Here is a 24,207-nt window from a genome sequence, read left to right as displayed (position 1 = left end):
TGGTCCTTTTGTACTTTAAGGATTACATGGAGTCTGGGTAAGGTAATATATATTCTCTCTACCCTTCTACATTATGATCATTCACTAGGGCATTACCTCTCAAGGATTCTACAACTTTCCATAGCACCAATCTGGGGGTCAAGCCTCTAATCAACAAAGACATATAAGGACATATAAACAACAGCATAAAGCTAACTCAAACTTAAACTTACCATGATACCAATGCTTACCTTAACATTTCTCTTACTAATACCTATAACTTATCTACCATTTGTACCTGAAAGGACTACCAAATAATAATCTTCAATTTCCTTGTTAGCCTATAAAATAACAGAACATAAATTTTCATTTGGTCTACTTTTCTACCTTTTGAGTATTTAACTGCTACAATATAAATCCAGCTATCTTATTTTTCTCTAATAAAGATGATTCTCATGAATCAGCTTTCAAACTCTAATAGGAAGTAGAATATTTAAATTTTAAAAAAGAAAAAGAAGAAAAACCACAACCAACAACCTAGAATACTAAACTCTGGAAAATTGTCCTCAAAAACAAAGGACATTCTGTGGAGAGAGATAATGTAGTTGAATTGTCAGGTATTTGCAAAGGAACGTCACGTTATGGGAAGCCATTTTGATTTTTAAATAATCTGTAAGCCTTAAATGAGTGACAGAAGTGGTAGCTTATTAGGATCCAGTTAGTGAACATAAGGATAAGATGTATTTGATATATTTTCACTAAGTGGTTAACCTTAGTCAATACCTTTATCTTTCATTTTAAAGAAATAAACCACTTTTGGATCTGTATGGGGCATTGTAGTATTAACCAAATAAGGTGAGATTAGTCATACCTTGGGAAGGTCTACACAGACTTACGATTATTCAAGTCCATTGATCCTGAGAAATGATGTTTGATGAAATAAAATGTGAGTGATAAGTGATGACTAGGGCAGAATGAATTTAGAAAAGAAAAAAATGGAAGGTAGTGGTGACTAGACACCTAACAGACCCTGTTAAACTAAATACTTTGGTGTGTTGGTATAGGGATTTATGTTTAGTCTAATTTAGACTAATTAATCCATAACATTTATAGTCTATAATTATGATGGCATTATTTTAGCTGAAGGAAAGGTAGTAAATACAATAATAAATGCAAACCCTATTTTTTTCTCTAGTGAATGTACTAAAATGATGGAAAATACATTTAAGGGCATTTGACTCAATGTAAAGAAATTGCTGGGAGCTGGGAAGGTGGCTCAGTGGTGGAGTGTTTGCCTTGCATGCATGAGGCCCTGGGTTCGATTCCTCAGCACCATATCAACAGAAAAAGCCAGAAGTGGGCGCTGTGCTCAAGTGGTAGAACACTAGCCTTGAGCTGAAGAGCTGAGGGACAGTGCCCAGGTCCAGAGTTCAGGCTCCACAACTGAAGGGGGAAAAAAAAAGTGCTAAAATTCTCATTTCATAAAGTTAAGGTAACAGTAATTGCTCTCTTTCCTTATGCTCTGTAAACAGGCAAGTCAACACCCCAAATTTTAAATATTTGAATCCTATATGAGACTATTTATAAATATGTTCTATATACGATTGTTTAGAATAAACATTATCATATTAAAAAAAAAACAAAGGACAAAAAGACATTCACAGACAGAAATTGAGGCCAGTAGGACCAATTTGTCAGTAAGATCTAATTGGCAAGAAATGTTAAAAGTCTTTCAGATAAAAAGAAAATTATACAGGTCAAGAAGAGGTTTGTGAACAAAGAAAGTATTTGAGAAGTGAGAAAAATAAAGGCTTCTTTTTTTCTTTTTTTGTCAGTTGTGGGCCTTGAATCTGGGTCTGGGCACTGTCCCTCAGCTCTTCAGCTCAAGGTTAGCGCTCTACCACTTGAGCCACAGCGCCACTCCAGCTTTTTCTGTTTATATGGTGCTGAGGAATCAAACTCAGGGCCTCATGCATGCGAGGCAAGCATTCTACCACTGAGCCACCTTCCCAGCCCTTATTTTTTCTTAACCTTAATTAATACTTCACAATAATAGCAACATAGTATTTGATTATGATTATGTATGCTTACTATGAGGGTATGTGTACATGTACATTGAAAACTCTAAGGTAACTTTAATTGATATGTTATAAAATAAAGAGAATCTTACAAAAGTTCTCAAAAGCACAAAAGGCAAAAGAATTTTGAAGACAATAAAGAACATGAGCAACACAAACACGGTAGGTATTTAGCAATAATCACTTTAAATTTCAATGTTTTAAAATACATGAGTTCAAAGGCAGACATTCTCAGAGTAAATATTAAAGAAAAGATAACTATATGTTGTCTATAGGAAACGTTAAAATAATGATATAGATTAAAAGTAATGACAAAGACAGGTGCTGGTGGCTCACACATATAATACTAGGTCTAAGGATCACCATTGAAAGCCAGCCCTAAGCAGGAAGGTCCATGACACTCTCATCTCTAACTAACCAGAAAAAAAGCCAGAATCAAGACTGTGGCTCAAGTGGTAGAACACCAGCCTTGAGCGAAAAATCTAAGGGATAAGGCCCAGACCCTGAGTGCAAGCCCACTACTGGCACACATACACACACAAAAAGAAATAAACTTACAATTCCAACATATTGAAAGACTTACAATTCCAGCATAAAGAAAACTAGTAGCGATATTATCAATATATTGGACATACTGACATTTATAGGTAACTTCCTTCATAAATAGATTACATAATCTCAAACTCACATGGAACATTCACTAAGACACACTACCTTTGTCTAGATACTAACAAATTTTATTTTATTTTTTATTTATTTTTTTGGGGTCCGGTCGTGGGGCCTGAACTCTGGGCCTGGGCGCTGTTCCTCAGCTCTTCAGCTCTTCAGCCACAGCGCCACTTCCGGCTTTTTTCTTTTTGCTTATGTGGTGCTGAGGAATCGAACCCAGGGCCTTGAGCATCCAAGGCAAGCGCTCTACCACTGAGCCACCTTCCCAGCCCATTAACAAATTTTAAAGACCTGAAATGGTACAATAACAGATCTCAAACCACAAAAGAATTAAGCTAGAAATCAAAAGGAGAGAGAGAACACTAGAAAATCTCCAAATATTGGAGATTAGCAATACATTTGTAAATTATGCATGGGACAAAATAAATATCTCAAATGAAATTTCAAAACTAAGAACAGAAATCAGTGTAAATAGAAAATCAAGAAACATCAGGAAGTAAGTTGTGGCTCAAGTATTAATAGCACCAGCTTTGAGTGTAAAAGCTAATAAGCAGAGTGTAAAGCTCTGAGTTCAATCCCCAATGACAACAATAACAATAACAATAATAATGGGATTCTATAAGCAAATATATTTCAAAAATTTGGTTAACTTGTATGAAATGGGCCAATTCCTTAAAATAGAATATAACAGCTCACACAGATACAATAAATTTGCGCATGTGTGAAGAAATCAAGTAAATAATCATTTTCCAAAACAGAAGTACCAGTTTTGGATGTGTTTATTAGTGAATGCCTTTTTTTTTTTTTTAGCAGTTCTGGAGCTTGAACTCAAGGCTTAGGCTGTACCTGAACTTTTTTGCTCAAGGCTAGTGTTCTACCACTTGGAGCCATAGCACCACTTCTGGTTTTATAATGGTTAATTGGAGATAAGAGTCTCACGGATTTTCCTGCCTGGGTCGGCTTTGAACTACAATTCTCAGATCTCAGACACTTAAGAGCTATAGTTAGAGGCATGAGACACTAGTACCCAGCTTCTACAGATCATTTCTGAGCAAGGAATTATGACTTGATTCCTGGTATGTTAAAATTTCACTATAGAATCTTTTAAATGTAAACTTTTTTTTTTTTTCAGGTAAGGGGTAGGTTTATTAATCATTCCGGCTGGCACCAGGCCATGTTGGCCCTCCACACGGCGGGGAAAGGCCTGGGAAAGAGAGCTGGGAGAGCTGGGAAAGAGAGAGAGCTGGGAAAGAGCTAGGAAAGAGCTAGAAAGGCCTGATTCTTGCTTTGGCCAGTACCAGAATCTTCTTAATAATATACACACTGACATCTTAGACTTTATATATACTTTATATATAACAAACAGTCTTAAAGATCAGCCTTAAGGATCAGTATCTTAGTAATATACACACTGACATCTTAGACTTTATAACAATTAGTCTTAAGAATCATCAGTCTTAAGAATCAGAAAATCATCTATTACTTGGTTTATAATATATAACAATAATCAGATAACCAGATTATATACCAAAATTATTAGTTTTTAAATACACATTCTGGAATTGGAAAGAAGCACTGAGAACACAGGTCACCATTACCTATAGAGGTCTACTGCAAACAAATGCAAATTCATTACATAGTCAAGGACAAACAGATTATATGATGTTACAAAAATGGCATATGCATTCAGTAGAAAACATAGTCTGTGTGTTGATCTTGTCTCCAGCTAGCAATAATACTCTTTCACAATTCTGGGTTGTAGCAATGGACTATAGCTCTCAGTTAGGTACAAAATCATGAATGTGAATAATCCTCAATATTATTTAACAGGTAGTTATTAGGTTATTGGGCTAGTACAGGATATGCCAGAAGTGGAACTATGGCTAAAGTAGTAGGGTTTTAGCAAAATAAGCTCAGGGACAGTGAGTGCCCTGTCCCTAAGTTCAAGCCCTAACACCAGCACCAAAAAAAAAAAAAAAGGGGGGGGGTAGAGGATGTGACACTGGGAACTAGGGTTTTATTATGTGAGGAAGGAAATATAATAAAAGGTAAGAACTCCTTGTTCTGAATATGAATTGGAGGTATTAATGTGAACTCAATAAAAGAGGAGAGCAAAGAGCTCCCTCATTTTTCCATGAAAAGAGCCAATCTGCAATGGCAAGAAATACAGCAATAAGCAAATTTATACCTAGATTTGATTTTAAACCAATAAAAGTACCAGATATAGCTGGGTACTATACTGCGTGTGTGTGTGTGTGTGTGTGTATACATATATATATATATATATTGCGTGTGTGTGTGTGTGTGTGTGTATACATATATATATATGTTGGGTTTTTTTTTTGGTCGGTCATGGGGCTTGAACTCTGGGCCTGGGCAATGTCCCTCAGCTCTTCAGGTCAAGGCCAGCGCTCTACTACTTGAGCCATAGTGCTACTTCTAGTTTTCTGGTGGTTTATTGCAGATAAGAGTCTCATGGATTTTCCTGCCCAGGCTGGCTTTGAAACATGATCCTCAGATCTCAGCCTCCAGAGTAGCTAGGATTACAGCCACCAGCGCCTGGCACTATATTATATTTTAAGTCAAAGAGTGCTCAAAGATTTAAGTCATGCTTAAAACACAAAGCAGCCAGCAACTAGTCAAACAATTTTAGTATCAAATAAATCAATTCTTATTATTAAAATTTAAGATGTATATAATTACAACAGAAGAAACAAAGTCTCAGGTAATAAATACTTAAGAATTTTATTATTTATTTATTTATTTATTTTTGGTGGAGCTTCAAATCAGAGCCTGGCCATGGTTCCTGAGCACTTTTGCTCAAGGCCAGTACTCTACTACCACTTTGAACCACAGCTCTGCTTCTGGTTTTTGAGTGGTTAATTAGAGATAAGAGTCTCAAGGAGACTTTTATAATCGGGCTGTATTCAAACCGCTATTCTCAGATCTCAGCCTCCTGAGTAGCTAGAATTACAGGTGTGAACCACCAGTGCCCAGTATTTATTTATTTACCATTTTTATATCACTCAATTTAATAAATTGTACAATAATACTTAATGAATGTTAAAAATAGTGAGTAAAGAGTTGTTGAGGTCTTTATAGGTTTCTACAGACCATGCGTTAGTTATAAAGAGTAAAATATGCCTTTACAATGAATCTAGTTCTCATTACCTTAATCAAATGATAAAATTAAACACCACTAAAATTAGGAACCTGGTATTTGTGTCATAATGTATTGTACTATAAAATTCACAGTACGTACTGCCTATATCACATTTTCACTAAAAATATTTATCTTTACTCTATAAGAAAACAATCAGGTAAATTTCAAGATGTGAGACATTCTACCAACAATTACCCTAGACTCTTGGGTTAAAAAAAGTCAATGTCATGAAGAAAAATAAAAGAAGTAACATACACAGCTAGGGACATGATGCTACATTAAAACAAACAAAAAACCCTATATGAACCATAACTGGATCCTAGAGGACACAGTAAAACAAAAACTTTATGACACTTAGGGGAAATTTTGAAAAATTTAAATGCAAGCTATCGGGTATTATTGAATTACTATTAATATTATAAGGCATAACAACAGTCACAAAGAAACTGCTATTCTTAGGGTACATATGTTAATATATTTACAAGTGAAATTCAATATATGTGCAATTACTAACAAATGGTTCAGCAAATATGGAGCAAAATGGCAAGATGTTAACATGTGGTAAATATAGACAAAGTATATGAGTACTTATTGTAGACTTAACTAAGCTAAATATTTGTAAAAATGTACACATACACACACACATACATATGGCATGAGTCACTAGTGCCTGGCAACATTTGTAATTGTTAAAGCAAAAGCTTTGGCCAGGCACAGGTGGTACATGCCTGTAATCTTAGCTATTCAGGAGGCTGAGATAGCCCAGGCATTAAAGTCTGTGAGAATTTTTTTTTTCTTTTTCTGGTAGTGGGGCCTGAACTCTGGGCCTGGGTGCTGTCCCTGAGTGCTTCAGCACAAGGCTAGTGCTCTATCACTTGAGCCACAGCACCACTTCTGGCTTTTCATGCTTATATGGTGCTGAGGAAACGAACCCAGGGCCTCATGAATGCAAGGCAAGCACTCTACCACTGAGCCACCTTCCCATCCCCGAGTCTGTGAAAATTTTATTTCCAATTAACCATCCAAAAGCCAGAAGTGGCTGGGCACTAGTGCCTCTTGCCTGTAATCCTGGTTATTCAGGAGGCTGCTGAGTTCTGAGGATTGCAGCTCCAAATCTCAATTCCCAGGCAGGAAAAGCCATGAAATGCTTCCAGATGTGGAGCTGTGGCACAAGAGGTAAAGTGCTAGCCTTGAGTAAAACAGCTCAGGGACAGTCAGTACTCTCAAAGGTCTATTCTAGCACTTACCAACTGTGTCAACTGCTGGTTTATAGGTCTGTCCTTTTCCTTAAATAGTGTGCAACTAGTTTCAACTTCATTTCCAGAATTTAACTCCTATCTAGCACCTACCAGGTTCAGTGTTGATCGTATAAATTTGGTGAATGACACGCCAAAGTGATAAAGCAAGATCCAAATCCAGCAAAGGCCATATTACATGTTGTCTCCAATTCTAATCAAGAAAGCTCTAAAATAGTCTTAAGTAACTTATACCACAGATATCCTCTTCAGCATTTAACTTAAAATAACAACTTTCAGAAACAGCCTCATCTTTAAGTCATTATGAGCCTATTTTCATTTTAAATTCTTTCAGTCTTATTTCAAGAATATTAAAAAAGCATACCTGCTCTGTATCGTTGGAACTGGAAGTTTGGTTGTTTCCAACGACCCCATGTTGCTCATTTTCCCATGGTAATTTATTTTTTCCTTTTCCTGCACTTAATACCCGTCGGGTAAAGATAGTTGGACTATAAGAGCCATACATTTGCATATTGTCCCTCGTGTGGTCACCGCAGTGGCAGTGTGCACTCTGAGTTCTGTTACCAGACAAAAGCCAGTCTGTATCTGCTCCATGTGACAAATGGCTTGACCTCCCCTGAGCAGAAGATGGCATGAGTATTGCATACTCTACAAATCCTTGTTCTGTTAGCTTTGGTAGGGTTTTCCTAGCCAATCTGGCCTGCACAGCATTCATCACTCCATCTCCATTATCTTGCAATTCAACAGTATCTACAGCTTTAAAAAGGATGCTGGTTTTACTTGAGCCCATTGATGATGCCAACACTGCAAAAGCTTCTAGAGCTGCTTGGCGTACCCTGCGTTTGCTATCTACAAGAGCTGGGGCAAGAACAAAGGATAGTTTGGATAAGTCAAAATCCTCACTGGGATAAGTCAGGAGAGAGCAGATGCAAATGTTCACCACCTCCTCTCTTACTCTGGAATGCTTGTGTTTAAGATGTTCCAGCAGTAAACAAAGCACCTGTTGCGGACCTACTTCCTTCATTAGCTTGAGGAAGATCTTCATATATTCCTGTTTGATCACCAACTTGTTGTCTGCCAGCACTTTGACAGAAGCTGCTATAACTGGCCCCAAGAACTGTTGTACTTGTCCTCCAAGGCGAACCACCAGTAAATGCAGAACTTGAAGTGTGCCGTGGACCACTTTGAAGTTAGAGTCATCTAACAAATTATACAACAAGCTGATGAAACCAACAAGACTAGAATGAGGGGTAGAACTAGGGTTAAATTTTCCCAGCACCTGTTTTAGTTCTTCAACAGCCTGAGTCCGGTTCTTGTAGTCTTCCTGATCCAACAATCTTGCATGCAGCTCCTGCGGAATAATCCCAAATTTAAGATTGCTATTGGAGAGAGTCAACGCAGAGGGGGCAGGATCCTCAGGAAATCCGGAGGCTTCTAATTCCAAATAATAAGGAACTTGACTTCCAAACTGGGACTCCAGGCGGCGATTGTACTGTCTCCTCAGAGCAGATGGCAGCCGAGAAATATAGGATTGAAACCTTTCTTGTCCAAGTCGCTCCCCGATTTGTTGAAGTGCGGAGAAGGCGGTCTCAGATTCATCTTCTATCTCCTGACTGCCGAGCTTTCGGGCTAGAGAAATTACCACCTCGGTGAGATCCAAGCCCAGCAAAAAATCCTCAGGAGTCAGCAAGATAGGGAGGAGGAGTGCAGTAGAAACTCTAAGCCTGGCATCGCTACTTTCTAGACCTTGTTGTATAAGCGTGCTCAGCACCTGTGCAGAACTACGTTTCAGACAGATGTGTAGGATCTGCAGCGCATCTTTCCGCAGGGCTGGGATGTCTTCTCTCAAGGAGACGACCAGTTGAGGCAGAAGTGCTAAGCTAAAGGCCTCCTCTAGCTGGCCGGCCTCCCCCTGACCCCGGAGAACGTCGGAGAGAAGTTGCAAGCAGAGTCGCTTCTCGTCTCCACCTCCTTCCACCAGCACGCGGCCCAAGGCCCGATACAACGCTTCTTTGCGTCGGGGAAAGCCGAGTCGGCCGCCCCGCCGGGGCAAAGCAGCTTGCAGAGCCTGGAAGGCCTCGGAAGGTTCCGGTACCGTGCGCAAGAGTTGAAGGAGCCGGGTCTCCTCCTCGTCGCCCCCTGACAAACCACCGCCAGGTCCAGACCAGCTACTAGTGACGGGCTCCGCCGGCAACAAGAGGGTCGAGGCCAGAGTGGAAGGGGTCGGGGGGCAGGAACCGTGGTCCCCGGCAGCTCCGCGGCAGTAGAAGTGTTTCTCTCCTCTCATGATGCCCCCAGCTCGAGTACCATCAGTCTCTGGGGCGGAAGGACGACTGAGGCTCTGGAGGGGACAGGCGAAGGGGGTGGGAAGGAGCGGCAGGAGAAGCAGCTCGGAAGAGGCGGCCGCCATGGAGGGTCCTCAGGTAGCGGTGGCTGGAGGGAACCATGGCCGTCTCCGAAAGGCGCTCAGTCTTCGTCTCCCAGCCTGGCAGTGCCTCTCCAGGTCGCACGTTGTAGAGGAGGAAAAGGAACAGCTTCAGTCAGCTGCCAGTCCGCCTCCGACTCTAGGAGGCAGGCTTTAGCAAAATGGCCCCTGCCTGAGCCCCAGACCCCACAGCAGCCACCGGGCGTCACCAAGAGCACCACGTGACCAAACCGATCGCTTCCATGGTGATGTACCCAGCGCGGACCGATGAACCCGGAAATCAACCTCCCGAGGTGAATGCTGGGTCTTGTAGTCCACGTTGGCTGTTACGAACCGGCGGTGTCCTGGAAGAGGAAGTCAGAACGTTGGAACGTGTTTAGAATGGAAGGGGGAGGGGTGGGGCTCCAGACACGAAGCGGAAATGACGTTTCCAGGCTCGGAGCGGAAGTTTCCCCCGCCCCGCCCGTCAGAGTTGAGGTTTGACCAGAGCGAGTGAGAATTCTGTTTGGGCTCCGCTGGTCCAAGGCTCCTCCTCCTCCTCCTCCTCCTCCTCCTCCTCCTCCTCCTCCTGTCGCCGCAGGTGTTATTCCTGGGACTCAGGTATTTTCCTTTAGCTGTCCTCCAGCGGCGCAGGCTTTGGCAGAGTTTTGCCCCGAGTGCCCCAGGAGCTCCAGTTGAGAGGTAAAGGAATGGACGGGAGCAAGCAGGGAGAGAGGCGACATCTCGTACCGGGCTCGTTGCCTTAGTGGAACGCGCGTTATTTCTGCCAGCGTAAAAGCGATCCTTTCCTCCTGCCCGCCGGCTGATCCGAACCGGAGGTCTGTACGAAGGCCACGCTCTGGTTTACAGCCCCCCCCCCCAATTCCTGGTCTTTGGGGAGACTTCCACCCCTCTTTGCTGGCCCTTGTCTCCTTTCGGTACTTACCTGGCTGCAGTGGAGGGTGAATGGTTTTCTGTCATTCGCTTTTGCTTACTCCCATCACTTTAAGCTCTTGTTGAAACATTCCTAATCCGGAGGTCAAGCATGCTTTTCCCTGGAGCCTCGCGTTCGATTGCATCCTCAAAGGCTTCCCTTCTAAGGCAGTGCCCCTGTGGAACTCACCTGTCCCCCACCCCCACCCCCCGCCTCCCTCCACCACCCCAGCCTCCCAGCCGGAGCCTTTCGGTCTCCGGGAGACGGAGATTGCGATGATGATGATTTCTGTGGCAGTGCAAGTTCTTGGCATCACGGTCCCAGGAGATTTCCACCCTGAGGATTTAGAGCGGATAGTTCTTTGTTTAAGGGGAACTGGGAAGGTGATGGACGTTACGTCCTTCTCATTAAAAGTTAAGTGGCCCCACTTGAAGAGCTGAGGTTTCTTGTGTGAGACTGAATAGCTTTGGAGTGTGGAATCGATTCTGGTTGGTTGGTTGGTTTTGCTTTTTGAAAACAAGGGTGCACGTTGGCCTCAAACTCTCCATACCTTTCTATACTATTTCCTTGGGTCCCTGAGAGTTGTCATTACAATCCTGCACCATCACAAAGACCTGGAAGAGATATTTTTAAAGGAATAATATGTTTACTTTTGCATGACACAGAGAAAAGTCTTGAGTTATGATTCCAAGTCTCAAATTCATACACTCAAAATGCAAATTTCTTTTTTTTTTTTGTTTGGTCGGTCGTGGGGCTTGAACTCTGGGCCTGGGCGCTGTCCCTCAGCTCTTCAGCTCAAGGCAAGTGCTCTACCACTTGAGCTACAGCGCCACTTCCGGTTTTCTGGTGGTTTATTAGAGATAGGAGTCTCAGGGTCTCTCCTGCCCGGGCTGGCTTTGAACCGCGATCCTCAGATCTCAGCCTCCTGAGTAGCTAGGATTACAGGCGTGAGCCACCAGCGCCCGGCTCAAAAATGCAAATTTCTTGCCCCACTTTTTTACCAGGTGGGAATTCTCTCAAACACTTTTAAAATCTTGGAATAATTGAGTCAATTTATAAGAAATGTTCCAGGCTCATTCACGTTGAAATTTTATTTCTGGATTTTATCTGATAGCACAGTTGAATTTAGCAGGCTTGTTTTCTTTTGGGAAAAGTATTACTGTAAACGATGCTGCATAAGCATGCATGTTTTAGTTTAAATTCTAAGTGGTTTCTTTGTTAGTCATTCTGATGCATAAGTGAGTTAGCCTAAATTTGGTTTAGTTAGACCAACAACTAAAAACTACCACTTCCCGTACACATTCCTTTCTATTGTCAAGGGGAAAGAATATTTAGTCCTTAACTTCCAACTGAGAACCATAAATATATACTTTGCTCATGTATGGTTAGCCTTCAGGAGCCCAGGTCAAATGAAAGGCAATAAGAGAATGATGTACACATTAGAATGCCAGTTTATGTTAAAATAGAAGGTAACTCTTTCCAGTGACTAGAATTTTCAGATTGAAAAATTCAGTACCCTCTTTATGGTATCTGGCTTAGTAACTAGAAGTTGTGTGGTAATCAAATAAATTGAAAGTCTAGAATTATAGTTCAACATCAATTAGTATAGAAAATTAAGAAATATCTCTTCTCTTTATAAAGAATACATTGTGTGCATGCACATGCACGTGCCAGTCCTAGAGCTTGAACTCAAGGCATGGGCACTGTCTCTGAGCTTCCTTTGCTCAAGGCTAAATCACTGAGTCACAACTTTTTGTGCCAGCTTCTTCTGAGTAGTTTGTTGGAGATAAGAGTCTCATAGACTTTCCTGCAGGGGTTGGCTTCAAACTATGATCCTGGGATCTCAACCTCCTGAGTAGCTAGAATTACAGGCATGAGCCACCAGTACCTGGCTACATTTTTTAATGCCAGTCCTGGATATGAACTCAGTACCTGGATACTGAGCTTTGGAGCCTTGGTGGCTCACACCTGGAATCCCAGCTACTAAAAGAGGCTGAGATCTGAGGATCATAGTTCAAAGCCAGCCTGGGCAAGTAAGTCCATGAAACTCTTCTCTCCAATTAACCACCAGAAAACTAGAAGTGTCTCTGTCTCAAGTGGTAGAGCACTAGCCTTGAGCTTAAGAGCTGAAGGACAGTGCCCAGGCCCAGAGTTCAAGCCCAATGACCACCACCACCAACAAAAAAGAATACTTTTTTTTTCTTATATAATACCCTTTTCTTTTTTAAAAAATTACACACAGAAAGCAATACCAGTTTTTTTTTCTCTTAAGGGGATACAGACAATGGAAGGTGAAGAAAAATATATACTTGTATTGATCGGTCATGTGATTGAACTAATTTTGCATCTAAGAGGACAGTTTAAATGGTCAAAAGAAGGAGGCACTATAAGGGTTGGATGAGATTTTTCTTTGGTTCCCAGAGAACCAGACCCTGAGTTCTCCAAGGCTGAGTGAGTTCTAAAGTTGTTTTTTGTTTTGGTTTGGTTTTTTTTTGCTCACAGATTCTTTGTAACACACAAAGAATCAAGACTCTAGTGCCAGCTATGTACCCCAAAGTGGTTAGGTAACAATTTACATTAGATGTATAAAATTAAACCTAAATCTCTAGGTTCCAGGGCACAATCCATGTATAAAAAGCCCTTTCTTCATAAAACCAGTTCCTGGGCTTTAGTACAGGCTATGCTCACACTAGTCTGGAAACTGAACTGTGTCTTCTCTCCTCCCCTTAAAAAGAGTGAATACAGACTTGAGGGGATTTGGCCTCAGTGGGAGATGCCCAAGACTGCAACAAGTGAAAGGTAGCCCCCAAGGCCCAGCCAGTCTCTATGTTGTTCACTTTTTTTATGAGCTGTAAGAGAGTGCTGTCTGCAAAGCCAAAGCCATCTTTTAACAAGGCTGTGATGTAGCTGAGATCCATGCATAGGAAAGGACTGCCTGACGTGAAGCTTTCCAGGTTGTCACAAACTTCTCTGGCTTTTCTTTCAAAATCTTTGACTTTTAAAACACCTCCTTTTTCATAATCAATCATGTGTGTGTCAGCAGCTCGATCATAATAGTAAGAGAAGGCATAGAAGGATTTTCTCTTGATCTCCTCTGGCTGATGAAGTCTGCCTTGCACCACTCTCAGCACTTCAGCATAGCAGGGCTCAAAGCCCATCACCCCATCTTGGTTGCCACCATACTGGTATTTCACACCCCCAAAAATCCACTCTGCTTCCAACCACCTTGGTAAACAGGCACTTCGATCCCTTCTATCTCCAGGGCTCCCAGTGTTGCTAGTCTTGCAGCTTTCAATCCAAATCCCAAGCAACTATGTGTATAGAGATTAAAAGTGCTGTTAAACATCTCAAAGGAAGTTAGGTAGCCTTGAGGGGTGTGTTCCAGGGTTTTCTCCAAATGGGGCAAGAATGTGATTTGGGTAGAGGCTCCCCCCAAGTCCAGGGTCCCCATGGTCTCCTGGCCATGGCCATTCAGCTGACCTGTTAGGAAATTCACAGTAACCCAGGCTAATATGCCTTCGTAGGATCCATCCAAGATGCTAACACTGTCATCTGGGACCAGGAAGGGTGACTTCTTGAAGATCTCTTCTACCTCCTCTTTTCCAACCAATTTTATTTTTCTTGCCTATGTGTGTGTGTGTGTGTGTGTGTTGTGTGTGTGTGTGTGTGTGTGTGTGTGTGTGTGTGTGTGTGTGTGTGTGTCAGGCCTGGGACCTGAACTCAGGGCCTGGGTGCTGTTCCTTGAGCTTTTTCTCTCCAAAAAAGAATACTTTTAAAGGGACCAGAAAAGTAAGTCAAGTTATGGTCATGTCTTATTGCTGGGAGCAATAAGGCCTCATTTTTGATGACTTGGAAAATGCAATGGTTTTCATAGTATATTTTTAGGAAGTGAGATCATAATCATGTAACTTTTCTGGTTACCTTGTAAAATATAAACTTATTTTTCTTTTTTTTTTTCAGATAGGGTATGGAATTTGTTGCCCAGACTGGGCTTGAATCTTTTTCCTTTTTTTTTTTTTCTTTTTGTTTTGGTCAGTCATGGGACTTGAACTCAGGGTCCAGGTGCTGTCCCTGACTGAGCTTTTTCGCTTAAGGCAAAACACTTTGAACCACAGCTCCACTTCTGATTTTCTGTTGGTTATTGAGGATAAGAGTCTCATACCCTTTCCTACCTGAGCTGGCTTTGAATCATTATCTTCATATCTCAGCCTCCTGAGTAGCTGGGATCACCGGCATGGGCCATTAGTGCTTTGGTCTTGAATCTTGATCCACCGAATCTTAATTTTACTCTTATCAAATTAAATTAATTAGGTTAGTAGAATACATTTAATTGCCTTATAATTAATAGTATATCTCAAAAAAGTTGAAAGAAGATAGTTAAGGATAAATGCTGAAAACTGCCATTTTTTTTTGTAAACTAAAACTTTCAGTACTTTTTTTTTTTTTTTGTTCCGGTCGTGGGGCCTGAACTCTGGGCCTGGGCGCTGTCCCTCAGCTCTTCAGCTCAAGGCTAGCACTCTACCACTTGAGCCACAGTGCCACTTCCGGCTTTTTTCTTTTTGCTTATGTGGGGCTGAGGAATCGAACCCAGGGCCTTAAGCATGCAAGACAAGTGCTCTACCACTGAGCCACCTTCCCAGCCCCTAACTTTCAGTACTTTTAAGTTCAGTTAACTAAATTAATACCTTAATGTTCTGTTCTGAACTTAAGTTAGCTAAACACAGTTGGACTACGAATTTTTTATTTCCAGTCAGAGATAATAAATTTGTTAGATGAGTCACTGTAACTTTTTTTGTGTTCTTACTCAAATATTTGATATCCAACTATATTAGAATCAGTGTGAAATCTGTAAATTATTAAGAATTTAAGAAGTTGTTAAGAACTTCTGTGAAAATGAAAAGTGCTGTTAATATTAGCAAGTAATTATAACAATTCCATTTAGTGTTATTGCTATTATTTATTATTTGTCATGTACTCTGCTAGGTACTTAATGAATATTAACTCATTTCATCCTCACAAGATTTGAACACTATGTAGATTATTTTTGTGTGTATGTGCCAGTCTTGGACCTGAGCTCAGGACCTGAGTACTGTCCCTGAGCTTTTTGTGCTTAAGGATAGTATTCTACCACTTGAGTCAAAGCTCCACTTTTGGCCTTTTTTCTAATTGGAGATCAGAGGTTCATAGACTTTCCTCTCAGGCTGGCTTTGAATTTTTTTTTTTTAAGTTTTATTTTATTTTATTTGAGAACATACTGTACAGAGGGGTTACAATTACATGGGCAGGATAATGCATACATTTCTTACCAAGCATTGCAGCCTCCTCCTTTGTTTACCCTTCACCTCCCAGCCTCTTGAGTAGCTAGGATTATAGGTGCTAGCCACTGGTGCCCAGCTACTATGCTTTTTTACAATATATATTTTTAAATTTATCTACTTTGAGATGAATTGAACAAAGGAAGAAAGTAAAACTCTGCCTATTCAGTTTCACTGTTTGCTTTAGCTTTTAGTATGTTTGGTGGAAAAAAGAAAGAATATTGAGGAAGTGGTGCTGTAGCTCAAGTGGTAGAGCGCTCGCCTTGAGATGAAGAGCTGAGGGACAGCGCCCAGGCCCAGAGTTCAAGCCCCATGACCGACAAAAATAAAAAATAAAAATAAAAAAATTTTTAAAAAAAGAAAGAGTATTAAAGTTATAGGATAAATTAGAATTTTCTGTTATTCATACCTTTTATTATGTACTACTTCACTGTATATTTTAATCTATTTTAAATTTCTAATTATACGCTTAATAGATGGTTACTGTATCAGAACTTCAATAAATTTAACTTATGTAGGCTTTCTTTTATACCTGTAGAATTAAATGTTTTCTCAATATCAGTGATATACCTTCATCTACTTTGACTTTCACTGTGCATTTCTGATCTCAGCCAGAACTATAAACAAAAATCCAATTTTTATTGCCTGTTTAGCACCAATCTATATTAGTTAACAAGATTGCATATCTGTTGCAACCAGCTTTTCAATAGGCAGGGATTAATTATGTAGCTTGAAGTTTTTATTGCATATAGTGAGACCTTTGGGAACTTGCTTTCTGCTTTGTTATCTGAATTTATGACATAATGATGCATATTAATGAAAGTCTTCTAATTTTACTTTTGTTTTGCCACATATGATGAAAATCAGCCTCAGAGAAAGGGACTCAGATTCACTGATGAAATTATATGCCATCATCAATTGAATTTTACTTGTAAGGAAAATAGACTAGGAGAGCAGTTAAAATATGTAATTTCATATTCCTCCTAACTTCATTTTGTACAGAAAAGTGTTTCTTTTGGTATTTTTTTTCAGCAACCATCATTCTCTTCACTATTATTTTCTGTGGTAGTGTCTCTATTTTTACGGTAATACTTAATTGCCCCGCAACTGATTTCAGCACCACTGCTTTGTACGGTAGGTGTCAATTAAGTACATAGATTCTGAACTTTCAGATAGACTTTTATTATCTTAGATTTAGGACTTAAAAAGTGTGAAGTCTTCGCTTAACATTGTATTGTGGATATTTATTAAAGAATATGAATATAGATATTAGAATATTGTTGCATTGTTAAAACTTTTCAAATAAATACTGTTTCTTCAATATTGACTAGTTTAATTACCTTGTTTTATAATACCAAAATTAGAAAGAAAAAATGACAAGTATGTGAGAATCCTGGATAGCAAATCTGATATTATACAGGTAACAGAAGGGAATGATTATTCATTGATCTTTCTTTATTTCACTTTAAAGCCCTAATGTATGTTGTTATCAAACCTGTGTCTTTATTTGTATGTATACCTTTTTTTTTTTTTTTTTTTATTGTAAAGCTACTATACAGAGGGTCACAGTTACATGAGTGAGGTTATGAGTACACTTCCTCTTGAACATTGTTACCCCCTCCATTGTTTTCCCCCTACCATCCCCTCCCTCCCTCCCTTCCCCGAGGTTCTTTTTTTTTTTTTTTGATTGTGATTAAATGATTACATAATTTCAAAGTCACAAGTTCATTCTAACTTCCCTGGAGCAAATTGTCTACCACAGTCTGTAATATATAACAGTGTTCACATGTTATATACCATATTTGTGATCAGCAGCATGAGGATATTTAGTAGTGGTTCAACCAGATGAGCGGGAGTTCTTTGTTTCTTAAGTCCTGTTAGTTTTGTCGTATCACTAACCTTTTGGATTTAGCATCCACTTATGAGGGAGACCATGTACCGTTTGTCTCTTCGTTCTTGGCTTACCTCGCTCAACATGATTCCTTCTAGCTCCATCCATTTCCCTGCAAATGCCATTATTTTGTCATTTCTAATGGCTGCATAATATTCCATTGTGTATAGATACCACAATTTTTGGATCCATTCATCTGTGGTGGGGCACCTAGGTTGTTTCCATATCCTAGCTATTGCGAACAGTGCTGCAATAAACATGGAGGTGCACGTGTCCTTGTATATTGGTTCCTGTTGTTCAGGGTAGATGCCTAGAAGTGGTATGACTGGGTCGTAAGGGAGGTCAATCTTTAGCTTTCTAAGGACCCTCCAGACTGCTTTCCAAAGTGGTTGTATAAGTGTACATTCCCACCAGCAGTGTAATAGGGTTCCTCTTTCTCCACATCCCCTCCAGCATTTGTCGTTGGCTGATTTGTGGATGTGGGACATTCTGACTGGGGTAAGGTGGTATCTCAGGGTTGTCTTTATTTGCATTTCCTTCACCACCAGGGATGATGAACATTTCCTCATGTGTTTCTTTGCCATTTTTATTTCTTCATTTGAGAAGTCCCTCTTTAGTTCCCTTGCCCATTTAGTAATTGGTTTGTTAGGTTTGGGAGGGATTAGTTTCTTGAGTTCCCTGTATATACAGGATGTTAACCCCTTGTCTGATATATTGCTGGTAAATATTTTTTCCCAATTAGTTGGTTGTCTTTCTAGCTTAGTTGCGATAGATTTAGCTGTGCAGAAGCTTTTTATTTTAAGGTAGTCCCATTTGTCGAGTCTCTCTCCAACTTGTTGTGACCCTGGGACTCTGTTCAGGAAGTTCCTTCCTGTGCCTATTAGTTCAAGTGTCTCTCCTACTCTGTCCTGCAGTAGTTTCAGAGATTCAGGTTTAATGTTAAGGTCTTTAATCCATTTTGAGTTGATGTTGGTGCATGGTGATAGGCTGGGGTCCACTTTTAGTTTTCTGCATGTGGCTGCCCAGTTTTCCCAGCACCAGCGGTTGAAGAGGCTGTGTTTCTTCCATTGTATGTCTTTGGCTCCTTTGTCGAATATCAGCTGGCTGTAGGCCTGTGGATTTATATCTGGATCTTCTATTCTGTTCCATTGGTCTTCGGGTCTGTTTTTGTGCCAGTACCATGCTGTCTTTGTGATTATAGCTCTGTAGTAGAGTTTGAAGTTCGGCATGGATAGCCCTCCCATATTGTCTTTATCCCCTAGAATTGTTTTGGCTATTCTAGGTCTTTTTTTGTTCCATATAAATTTTTGGACTGTTTTCTGTATTTCAGTGATGTACGTCATTGGGATTTTAATAGGAATTGCATTGAATTTGTATATTAATTTTGGAAGTATCACCATCTTTACTATATTAAGTCGGCCTATCCAGGAGCATGGGAGGTCTTTCCATTTCCTAGTGTCTTCTGCAATTTCTTTCTTTAACTTTTTATAGTTCTCATTAAATAGTTCTTTTACATCTTTGGTTAGGTTAATTCCTAAATATTTTATTTTTTGGGAGGTTATTGTGAATGGGGTTGCTCCCTTTATTTCCCTCTCTTCCTGTGCGTTATCAGTGTATAGGAAGGCAACTGATTTTTGTGGGTTTATTTTGTATCCTGCTATTTTGCCGAAGTGACTTATGATTTCTAAAAGTTTGGGGATGGAGTTTTTGGGATCGTGGAGGTATAGTATCATGTCGTCTGCAAAAAGGGATAGTTTCACTTCTTCTTTCCCTATGCGGATCCCTTTAATGTCTTTTTCTTGCCTTATTGCCCTGGCTAAGGGTTCTAGGACTATGTTGAAGAGGAGTGGAGACAGTGGACATCCTTGCCTTGTTCCTGTTTTTAGGAGGATTGGTTGTAGCTTTTCCCCATTAAGTATAATATTGGCTATTGGTCTGTCATAAATGGCTTTTATTGTTTTTAGAAATGTTCCTTCTATTCCTATTTTCTCCAGAGCTTTTAGCATGAATGAATGTTGAATTTTATCAAAGGCCTTTTCTGCATCTGTGGCGATAATCATGTGATTCTTGACCTTGGCTCTGTTGATATGCTGGATTACATTTATTGACTTACGTATGTTAAACCATCCCTGTGTCTCTGGGATGAAGCCTACCTGATCATAGTGTATTATTTTTTTTATGTGTTTCTGGATTCTGTTAGCTAGAATCTTGTTAAGGATCTTTGCATCTGTGTTCATCAAGGAGATTGGCCTGTAATTCTCCTTTTTGGTTGGGTCTTTGCCTGGTTTGGGGATGAGTGTGATATTGGCTTCGTAGAATGAGTTTGGGATAGCTCCCTCCTTCTCTGTTTCTCTGAAGAGCTTGAGGAGTATGGGTATTAGTTCTTCTTTAAAGGTCTTATAGAATTCTGCTGTGAATCCATCTGGTCCTGGGCTTTTTTTTGTTGGAAGACTTTTGATAGCTTCCTGTATCTCATTATAGGATATTGGCTTATTTAATTGGTTAACTTCTTCTTTGCTCAGTTTGGGTAACTTGTATTTCTCTAAAAATGCATCCATTTCCGCCAGATTTTCTTCCTTTAGAGAGTATAGCTTTTGAAAGTAGTCTGTTAGAATTGTTTGGATATCTTGGGTACGTGTTGTGATGTTTCCCGTGGCATCCCTAATCCTATTAATATGGGTTTCCTCTCTTCTTTTTTTAATTAATCTTGCCAACGGGCCATCAATTTTGTTTATTTTTTCAAAGAACCAGCTTTTTGTTTGGTTTATTTTGGTTATGGTTTTCTGATTTTCTAATTGGTTAATCTCTGCTCTCAATTTGGTTATCTGGCTTCGTCTAGTAGCTTTAGGTCCCATTTTTTCTTGTTTTTCTAGCTGTTTTAGTTGCAACATGAGATTATTTACTTGGTCTGTCTCCATTCTCTTGATGTGGGCACTGAGGGCAATAAATTTGCCCCTCAGGACTGCTTTTGCTGTGTCCCACAAGTTTCTTTGTGAGGTGTTTTCATTTTCATTGAGTTCTAGGAAATGCTTTATTTCTTCTCTGATCTCTTCTGTTACCCAGGCCTTGTTAAGGAGTGTGCTGTTCAATTTCCATGTATTAGAGAAATTTCTGCGGTATGCTTTGTTATTGAGAGCTAGCTTGATTCCACTGTGGTCAGATAGGATACAGGGGATTATGTCGATCCCTTTGTATTTGCTTAAGTTCCTTGAATGAACTATGATATGGTCTATTTTGGAGAAAGTTCCATGAGCTGCTGAGAAGAATGTGTACTGTGTTGTTTTAGGGTGAAATACTCGGTAGATGTCAGTTAATTCCGCTTGAAGTATGGCCTCACTTAATTCGGTAGCTTCTTTGCCAATCCTCTGGTTGGTAGACCTGTCCTTTGGTGAGAGTGGCGTGTTAAAGTCTCCTAGTATTATCGTATTGGGATCTATTTTATTCTGTAAGTTTGAGAGCATTTGTTTAACATATCTGGGTGCACCGATATTTGGGGCATATAAGTTGATGATGGTTATATCCTCCTCTTGGATTGTTCCCTTTATTAATATGTAATGTCCGTCCTTGTCTTTCTGTACTGATTTTAATGAAAAGTTTATTTTGTCAGATATCAGGATAGCTACACCTGCTTTCTTATTGGGGGAATTTGATTGGTAGATCCTTTTCCACCCCTTCACTCTGAGTTTGTTTGTATGTTTGGCTGAGAGGTGGGTCTCCTGAAGGCAACAGATGGATGGGTCTTGTTTTCTGATCCAGTCCTCAGTTCGTTTTCTTTTAATTGGCGAATTCAGCCCATTTATATTAAGAGAAAGTATAGAGAGATGCATTGTTGTCCCTGCCATTCCGTTTTCCTAAGTTTTTCTTCTTTCCTTTCCTCCTGTGCTTGCTCAGTTAGACTTTGAGTAATGCCTGTTTGGGGCAGGTCCCAGTTCCTGGTTGCTTTCTTCAGGTTGTGTCCCCCCTCTTAGAATTCTTTGTAATGCTGGCTTAATGTTTATGTATTCATTTAGTTTTTCTTTGCTATTAAAAGTTTTCAGTTCTCCATCGAATGTGAATGCTAGCTTTGCCGGGTATATCAGTCTGGGTTGGCAGTTATTGGCTCTCAGGGCTCGTATGGTGCTTTCCCAGGCTTTTCTTGCATTCATTGTTTGTGTGGAGAGATCTGCAGTGATTCTAATTTTTTTCCCGTTGTAGTATAGCTCCTTCTTCATTTTTGCTGCATGCAGGATTGTTTCCTTATTATTCAGATCCATCATTGTTACTATTATGTGCCTAGAAGTGTTTCTCCTGGGATCTTGCTTGTTGGGTGTTCGATAAGCTTTTGTGATGTAGTTAAGATGGTCGTTTTTGAGGTGGGGAAAATTTTCATTGACTATCTTGTTAAATAGGTGTTGCATTCCCTTGCTCTGGAATTCCTCACCTTCGTCCACTCCGATTATGCGAAGGTTAAATTTTTTAGCATTATCTGCTTGCTCTTGAATTTCCCTTTGGTTTAATTTGAGTGATTTTTCCATATCTGTCACTTTTTGGTCCAGTTGGTGTATTCTGTCTTCTGTATCTGACACTCTACCTTCCATTTCATTCACTCTGTTGACCGTGGCTTCTATTGTGGTTTGCATGATGGAAATGGATCCCTTTATGGATTCAATGTTGGTTCTCAGAGTACTGATCTCACCTCTCAATGAGGTGATATCAGTATGCATTACCTCTAATTTGGCGTTTATCTCACTTCTTACTGAGGTTTGTGCAGCTTCTATTTTTGCATCCAATTTTTGTTTGATATCCTGTATATCTTTTGATAGTTCATCCTTGTGCTCTTTCAATTTCTGATCCATTTCTCGCTTTATTTCTTGAGTCATTGCCTCCAGCAACCCTTGGATGTAGTTTTTGTCTTCCATTCCTGCTTTGCTCCCACTGGGGCTCTCCCCTGCGTGGCTGCTGGCTTTTGAGGTGAGCTTGCTGTCCTGGGTAGTGGTAAACCTTGTGATTTTTCTCTGTGATTTTCGCATGGGGGTTCAGGAGACTGCTCTTCAATCTTGTTTTGGTGTGTCTGTCTTTGCTTGGTTGCTGATTCTCTATTGGTAGAGAGAGTCTGTGTCTGATCTGGATTCTGTTGGGAGCCTATTTCCAGCTGCTATTCACTTAGGATTCTCAGCTCTCTGCTGTAGCAATTCCCGCCTTTGGAAGGGTTGAGCAGCCTAGACTGCTTGTGTTTGCTCCTGCGGGTGCTCTTGGGAAGATCAGATGCTCTGGATGCACTCTCCCAAATACTGGAGTCTGCTATGGGCTCCTGATGTGTTTTTGTTTGTTTTGGGCTGGTTGTGGGCTTGAACTCTAGGTTTGGGTGCTGTCCCTCAGCTCTTCAGCTCAGGGCTGGCACCCTACCATTTGAGCCACAGCCCCACTTCTGACCCTTTTTGCTTTGTTCAGGCGCCGGTCCCCTGGCCTGGTTCCGGCCCCAGCCTGGAGCGCGCTCGTTAGGCCTGTGCTAATGTGTATACCACCTTGGTTATGCAGCCTGGAGGACACAGTTCAAATTTCTTCTACTGTTGGTAGTCTTGACCCAGGGGCACTGTTCCTGGCTTGAGCATTTAAGCTCCCTTCCCGGGGCGCTCTTGCTCTGGCCTGGCCAGCAGAGTGTGCTCCACCGGCTGGTGGGGCTCTCGAACAGTTCCCAGTTTTAGTGGGTCCTGTGGTCCGGGTGTTGGGGTAGGGAGTCTAGGTCAGGGTCTGGGGATTCCCTCCAGCTCTGGTCTCCCTTGATGGATTCCCTGTCCCCTGATGGGTACTCACCCTGTAGGTCGTCAGTTGTTGTTGCAGTCCGTCAGTTGTTGTTGCAGTCCGAGTTCAGTTGGGGTGGTTGCGGGCTGGGTTGGGCGGCCCCCCGCCGGGTCGTTGCGATCGCGACAGGTCCCTTTGTGGCGCTGCTGGTGCCGGGCGGCTTTGGCGGGATGGAGCCTCTCCGCTCCGGTGGAGAGTGATGGGTGGGGTGGGATCCTCCTGGAGACTCCCGGCTGGTAGGTTTCTCTGTTCCTGGCGATCCGCTGTTCTGCAATCCGGTACCTGGTGATCTGCAAGCAGCCCCCTGTGTCTCTGTGGCTCCGGCAGCCCCCTGTATGTATACCTTTGATCTACTCGGAAAACCTTAAGTTCTAAGCTGCTTGCTTGCTGCCACTTATAATGCCTCCAATATCATGACTTATCTTTTTTAGGCTTCTATTTGTTACTTTTTATTTTATTTTATTTTTTGTTAGGTTTTTTTTTGGGGGGGGGGTCCGGTCGTGGGGCCTGAACTCTGGACCTGGGGCCTGAACTCTGGGCCTGGGCGCTGTCCCTCAGCTCTTCAGCTCAAGGCTAACGCTCTACCACTTGAGCCACAGTGCTACTTCCAGCTTTTTTCTTTTTGCTTATGTGGTGCTGAGGAATTGAACCCAGGGCCTTATGCAAGCAAGGCAAGAGCTCTACCACTGAGCCACCTTCACAGCCTATATTTTTTGTTAGTTTTTTTATTGTAAAGA

General features: G+C 41.0%; 3 protein-coding genes across 7 annotated transcripts in view; 1 reads left to right on the top strand and 2 right to left on the bottom strand.

Annotated features, from left to right (window-relative positions):
- Togaram1 (TOG array regulator of axonemal microtubules 1) overlaps positions 1-9,786 on the bottom strand; it is a 59,395-nt gene extending 49,609 nt beyond the window's left edge. For all 3 annotated transcript variants that reach the window (XM_042677934.1, XM_042677935.1, XM_042677936.1), the window contains exon 1: positions 7,510-9,786. In XM_042677934.1, coding sequence (XP_042533868.1) covers positions 7,510-9,555 — 2,046 coding nt within the window. In that variant the 5' untranslated portion in view covers positions 9,556-9,786. The remainder of the gene's footprint in view (positions 1-7,509) is intronic.
- A 349-nt stretch (positions 9,787-10,135) lies between these two features.
- Klhl28 (kelch like family member 28) overlaps positions 10,136-24,207 on the top strand; it is a 35,246-nt gene continuing 21,174 nt past the window's right edge. Inside the window, exon 1 of one of the 3 annotated variants that reach the window (XM_042677938.1) lies at positions 10,136-10,170. The gene's annotated coding sequence lies outside the window, so the exon portion shown is untranslated. Of the gene's footprint in view, positions 10,252-11,913; positions 11,953-24,207 lie in introns of those variants that run through there. The other 2 variants (XM_042677937.1, XM_042677939.1) reach the window with 2 other exon arrangements.
- Positions 13,191-14,719, bottom strand: LOC122106476 (ectonucleoside triphosphate diphosphohydrolase 5-like). Its single transcript, XM_042677820.1, is given in 3 exon segments — positions 13,191-13,730; positions 13,733-14,075; positions 14,714-14,719. Coding segments are annotated over 3 exon segments (870 nt in total). The 3' UTR covers positions 13,191-13,209.

This window comes from Dipodomys spectabilis, unplaced genomic scaffold (assembly GCF_019054845.1).
Source record: "Dipodomys spectabilis isolate Male_0828 unplaced genomic scaffold, ASM1905484v1 ptg000042l, whole genome shotgun sequence".
NCBI lineage: Eukaryota > Metazoa > Chordata > Mammalia > Rodentia > Heteromyidae > Dipodomys > Dipodomys spectabilis.
Note: the sequence above shows the minus strand (reverse complement) of the source record. Positions and strands in the feature narration are given on the sequence as shown.